This window comes from Helicoverpa armigera, chromosome 25 (genome assembly GCF_030705265.1).
Source record: "Helicoverpa armigera isolate CAAS_96S chromosome 25, ASM3070526v1, whole genome shotgun sequence".
Classification (NCBI taxonomy): domain Eukaryota; kingdom Metazoa; phylum Arthropoda; class Insecta; order Lepidoptera; family Noctuidae; genus Helicoverpa; species Helicoverpa armigera.
Genome location: NC_087144.1, coordinates 3,719,775 through 3,726,700, shown reverse-complemented (window position 1 = coordinate 3,726,700; position 6,926 = coordinate 3,719,775). Strand labels below are relative to the sequence as shown.

General features: G+C 37.8%; 1 protein-coding gene across 1 annotated transcript; it reads left to right on the top strand.

Annotated features, from left to right (window-relative positions):
- The first annotated feature begins 1,698 nt into the window (after nucleotides 1-1,698).
- LOC135118788 (uncharacterized) lies at nucleotides 1,699-2,697 on the top strand. The gene has a single exon (XM_064041660.1). It carries the CDS (start codon nucleotides 1,699-1,701, stop codon nucleotides 2,695-2,697), a length of 999 nt encoding a protein of 332 aa, XP_063897730.1.
- Nucleotides 2,698-6,926: the final 4,229 nt, after the last annotated feature.

Below are 6,926 nucleotides of genomic sequence, written 5' to 3'. Positions count from 1 at the left end.
TGAAAATATTAACTACCTGCCTAGAAGTATTTTACGAAGCGCAGTTTAAAATGTCACTGCAATACAAGTAATCTCAATACTAATTTGAGCTGAGCCATATCATATGCCATTCGAAAAACCTAAAAAAACTCGTACACTTTGTTTTTCTAAGTCACAAAGGATATAAGTTCACGAATAACCAGGCAATCAAACAAAACAATAATTCACAAATTCCTTACAGGAAGACGGCTAGGAATTATATTAAATTGTTCCTATTTCCTTCCTCGTCTGCATAATATCCTCTTGTTAAGTGTGAAGAGGACTAAACTTGTATGTATGATGGTTTTTGAAGGTTGTGGTCTTTGTAAACTCGACGTCTGATCTCAGATATCCTTGTACCAGCCTTGTGCAGTTATGGTCTTTGTCGGTCTTACTTACTATTTATTCGACAAGTAGGTACTTATGTTATAAAGCTGAAGAGTTTGTTTCTTTGAAGGAGCTAATGTAAGGACCTGTCGGTCCGATTTGGAAAATTCTTTCAGTGTTAGGTAGCCCGTTTATTGGAAAAAGCATTTTTCGAGGGCCGGGACAGAGGTAAAACTGGTGCAAGCCACACCTACTTGACCTTAATCAGTCAGACACATAAACGATGTACAATTCACTTATTAGCTTACCCATCTAAAATGCCTTACGCATGATAGTGTTTTGCAGCCAATCTCGGAGCGGAAAAATCGTTCAGTTTGAACAACCAAAAGTTGTTTTTCTAGAACTGTGGGAACAAATTATTCTATCACATATATATAGTGCAGTATCTTATACGAAACCATTTGCCTATTGCTTTGATTAAAAAACTCGGTTAGTAACTAATTCTTATAGAAAAGATTTGTCGACACTTCTGAGGGAATCCCAAGTCTTTTTCTTCAGAGTAATAACTAGTTTTTCAATTGCCGTAATTTACATTTTCTCCAAATTATCTTATCTAGTTTACAGAAGCATGATTCTTAATTTACTTTGTATTAGGACCATAAAATATATAGTTTTACAGTCTTTGATTAGGACTACGCGTGAAGCTGCCTATCAAAATAATCTTTGTGTAAACACAGAACTTGTTTCTGGTGACATTTTGAACACAAAAAACAAAGAAAATAGCGGCTGATATGTATCAGACTGTAAACAATAAGGCCGACAATACACGGACCGCTTGAAGCTGTCGACTGCACAGAGAACTGCAGAGTTCTATGGATGCACATACATAGGTACACGACAAGCTCGACCGCTCGGTCCGTGTATGGCCGGCCTAGTATCTGTGGGAACACAATTTTGTATCTAGCGAAAACAAGAGACAACTGCAACAAACCATTTCTCTTTAAATATCCCAAATATTCATCAGCACAAACCGCAGGGTCCTTCACGTGCTAAGGTTGGCAATTTGTATCTTGAAATTTTCCATTAATAGTAGTTTTGTATACCTGCCTTGTGTAATTTTAGCACCAAACATCTATTTTACTCAACAAACAAAAATCTAGAATGACCAATAAATGATATACCTATGTATTTCGAACCTGGGTCCGTTGAACGTGAGGCGGTGTGTGTCTGAACTCGACCACCAGTGCACTTGGTTAAGCGCTTGAAATACCTAACTGCTATCCTTTGCTAAGGCGTATCCACGTCTGTCAGTGTGCTTTATTGAGTAGTTGCTTTTTCGCACACATAACCAACATGCCCCGCATGATGCGCTCGCCTCCGCAAAGCTCACCCGGCAATTGTGCACTATTGGAAACGCAGTCGGAACCTGATCTCTCACCTGTCGTCGTGGCATCGGAATCTAGTTCCCATGATTTAGGCAACATTACTACAAGACCAAGTAACAAACGTTTTCGAGGTGATGACAGCTGGACGGAACCGGACAAGTTTATAGATTTGAAAAATATGCTGCTTTCGTGGAAATCCGACCAAGATATCATCTTGAATAAACTGGTTGCTGAAGTTTCTGAGCTTAAACAACAGGGCCTCAGTATTCAAAAGACCAATACAGAGATTGAGAAAACAATTCAGTTTTTCAATAAAAGTTATGAAGACATGAGGGAACGTGTTGAAAGATTAGAAAAGGAACATAAGGAATGTGAGAAGCGCATAAACGACATGATCAACATCAGCAGTGGTCCGACGATAACCAAACTTGAGGCGAAGATCGACTCGATGGAACAACAGGCGCGGCTATGTAATGTCGAAGTCTGTAACTTGCCTGAGAAGCGGAATGAGAACTTGTTCACAATTATCGAGGCGATAGGCAATGCAGTAAAATTTCCTGTGTCACAAAATGACATTGTCGCTATCCACAGAGTCCCGCATGCACATCAGAATGACAACAAGCCCAAAAATATTATAGTAAAATTTAAATCACTGTTAACTCGTGACAACTTACTGAGCGCCTACCGAAAAAGTAAATGCATTAAGACCGACCAAATAGGAATATCAGGCGCTTTGACTTCAATTTACTTAAATGAACATCTGACATTGAAAAATAAAGCGTTATTTCGTGAGGCAAGAAAGCTCGCTAATGAATGTGGTTTTAAATATGTTTGGGTACGAAATGCTACGATACTTGTGCGCAAGCAAGATGGAACCTCTGCATTTGCGATACGTTCTAATGTTGATCTGGGTAAAATTGTTAGTGGCAAGAAAACCCCTACTGATACTGATGCTAAGGAACTTTAGATATTTTAATGGTTGCTGGACATATCGCCTTTGCCTGTTATTTTCAATTTTTTCAGAAGTACTAATCCGCGCCTACATATTAAGATTATTATACTTTTGTTTATTTGATTTTTTGTTATCGTACTGTGAAATTGTTTACCTTATGTCATCAGTAAGCGACTGTGTAGTAGTTAAAAACTTTTACCCGTATGTACAAAGGATAAATCAGTACATTTTCTGTTTTATAGTTCGGTCCTGTTTTCATTTTAATAGTTTGCTGGATTGTTCCTTTATAATTATATTAAGATGTGCACCATCACAGTGTATAAAATTGTTATATGTTATACAGATTTATTGTTTTTTATTATATAATGGCTTTAAATAATATCGTGATATATTACCAGAATTGTAGAGGAATACGCACAAAGTTACATACTCTTTATATGAATATATTATCATGCTCTTATGACGTCATTGTGTTGACGGAAACCTGGCTTATTCCTAGCATTGAGGACAGTGAGTTTATTGACAACCGTTACATCGTCTTCAGACTTGACCGCGACCGCTTAGCGACTAAAAAACGCGAGGGGGGAGGCGTTTTAGTGGCCGTCCTTCGTGAGCTGCGACCCACCAAAATAATGACACACTTTGTCCACTCTGAAGTGGAACAGATTGCGATACAGTTGCCTTCAGCACGACAAAACTCACACCACATTATTAGTGCCACATACATACCGCCACGAACACAAGAAGACACATATTTACAGTACTTCGACATGCTACAAGATCTGGCTAATGACACCACCTGTGACTCATATTTCTTTCTTGGAGATTTTAACATCCCGGATATGGACTGGTCAGACCAAGATGGTTATGCTATTGCTCAAGCTTCAAGTTCGATTGGGCGCGGCTTATTAAATTTTATGGGGCTGGTTAATGGTACTCAATACAACGCCACTAAAAACAAATTAGGTCGAATACTGGATTTGCTCATTTCTAACGTAGATTGCCAGACAATATCCTGTAATACTCTACTAGACCCCGACAGCCACCATCCTCCTTTCTGTACATTGACTAGTCTGGGAATGCTATTTGCTCCCATGAAATATCACTCCGTCCAAAGATACAATTTCCATAAAGCAAATACTGATGAAATAAAGCTTGTGCTAGATAAAATCAACTGGGTTAAAACACTTTCCCACCTATCCTCTGAGGAAGCTGTCAATACCTTTTATGAAACAGTATACGGCATTGTAAAACTGCACGTTCCGTTAACTCGCATTAAAACGCTAACTATCCGGTATGGTTCTCTCCATCTTTGATACGTATTTTAAAGAAAAAAGAACGTGCATGGGTCAGATGGAAGATCTATAGTAATCTCTCAGACTATTTAACCTTCTCCAACTATCGCAATTTGTTCCACAATCATTGTGCTAGATGCTACCGGAAGTATATGGAATCTGTTGAAAACAACATTCCCAAAATGTTAAGTACTTCTGGTCTTTTATATCAGCTAGAAAGTGCAAGGCCAAACTACCCTCCAACATGTGCTTTAGAACTATTACCTCCGACGACCCCACTAATATCTGCAACTTATTCTCAACCTACTTCTGTTCCGTCTACGAACCCTCTTCTTTTAATCCAAATACTTGGCAGCCACCTACTGCGTGCTTGGATCATGTATCAAGCATATCAGACATTCACCTGACTGAAGATGCCATAAGTGTGTCTTTAAAGTCGCTAGATCCTTCCAAAGGAGCTGGGCCCGATGGATTGCCACCTAGTTTCTTCATTAAACTATATGAAAGCCTCTGCACACCCCTGTACATAATATTTAATAAATGTCTACGAGAAGGTGTTTTTCCCGCTGTCTGGAAAAAAGCCTTTATTACTCCAGTCTACAAAAGTGGCGATAAAAGTAATGTGGAGAACTACCGCCCTATCTCAATACTTTCTACCTTGTCTAAGGTTTTCGAGAGACTGGTGCACGGATCATTATATCCTCATATTCATCAACATATTATCCTTGAGCAACATGGATTTGTTAAACGTCGTTCCACCACAACAAACCTCATGGTTTTCACTAATGATTTATTTGAACACATGGATCAACGAATTCAAGTAGACGCCGTGTACACAGACTTTCAGAAGGCTTTCGATAAGGTGGATCATAAAATACTATTGGATAAAATAGCCTTCAACGGAATACGCGGTAACTTACTGCGCTGGTTTATGTCTTATATTTTTAACAGAACCCAGAAAGTCGTCGTTAATGGTTATGAATCTGAGGTTGTAACTGTTACGTCTGGAGTTCCACAAGGATCCATTTTGGGTCCTCTTCTCTTTAACTTATTTATAAATGACATTAAACAATGTTTCGTCAACTCTCGTTTTCTAATGTACGCAGATGACATTAAAATCTATTATCCTTGTAAAACTATAGAAGATTGCTTACTACTTCAAGATGACCTAAACAGGTTGCACACTTATTGTACTATTAATAAGCTCTTTCTTAGTCTCCCAAAATGTCATGCTATTTCCTTCACTAAGAACAAAAATAAAATCAACCACATTTATTCCATTAACGACGTACCCCTTAAGACTGTGCGATCTGTACGTGATTTGGGTGTAATACTTGATTCCTGTCTACACTTTGACGCTCACCATGATGCAATAATAAATAAAGCATTTCAGATGTTCGGTTTTGTCATGAGATCCTCTCGTGACTTTGTGCGTCCCTCTACGTTCTTACTGCTTTACAAAACATTAATTAGATCTCAGTTAGAATACGCTTCTCCCATCTGGAATCCTTTGTACGAAAAGTATATTTCTGGTTTAGAAATGGTGCAGAAAAAGTTTCTGCGTTCTATGAACTATAGGTGTTATCACTCAAAAATTTCATACACACAATTATTAGAAAAATATAATATTTTGAGCCTACAGCACAGGCGAATGTTTTTGTCTGTTATGATGCTACATGGTTTGTGTAACAATAGATTCGACTGTACTGATTTAACCAACAAATTATGTTATACGGTACCCAGAACTGTCATCCGGCGCAGAGTGCGCGCCTTTCATCTGTTTTATCTGGAGTCCTGCAAAACGAATGCTGGAGTGCGTGTGCCTCTTCGCCGTCTTGCGGACATATATAACTCGCATTTCACACAACTTGACATATTTAATCTGGCTCATAATCAGTTTAAAATTAAAGCTGTTAAACTTTTGTCTGAAATTGTAATTATAGGCTAATCAACCGCAAATCTACTAACTACTAACTACTAAGTACTTTTATATACTTCATTTTTACTGTTTAATTTTGTCAGTGTAATCAGTTTTCATACTTTCTTTTTCTTTTCTTTTGTTAACTTGTGGATAATGGTATGGGTTGCATGATTGTTAACTTAGTTTTAATATAATTTATCCGATAAGTTTTTATTATGTAACTGTTTTTTATCCCTAAATAAATAAATAAATAAATAAATAAATAAAAAGGTTGTGAACAACATTTTAATACGTCAATTTTTCAGTATTTCCTATTTGACTACCTTCAGTAGAACCACTGAAATAAACTCAAGGATCACAGTCACTTTTAAAGTCCAAACATATGTGATTCCAAATTCACAAAACTGACTTAGTTCAAGTTCTAATATTCGTGTTTGATTGTGATTCTGATTACAAAACTGTTTGTTGGCAGCATTACATAGGTAACGTGTGAGATCAAGTGATGTAAGAGGCTTATGTAGCAATACCATGGGTGGCATTGATGGCAGACGGTATCTCACATTGTGTAACGTGTTGCAGTAAACAAACTTCTTAGTGGTTGAGATAGTTTGGATTATTTATTCTATCATTATAGAAGTAGGTATAACATAGAAAGTGGTGAACAAGATTTTAATGTTTAAAACTGCTTTATCTCCCTTTGGATAAAAATACTTACCGTTTTCCTACATGATCTATAGTAGGTATAGAATGTAGTCTCTTGCATTGCTTGTTGATCAATCAATGTGGAGCTCATCATGATCATCATCAGCCTATCGCAGTCCACTGCTGGACACAGACCTCTCCAAGTGCACGCCACTGAGATCGACTTTCGGCTTCTCGCATCCAGCTCCTGCCAGCCGTCTTGCGCAATGTGGAGCTATTGCGTTGCATTCCGTGCTCAGTTTTTTTAAGCTCGACTTTAAAGACGCTTACTGACAAAAATAAACCCAAATTATGTTATGAGGGGCCCGTGGACAGAGCAATTCTAG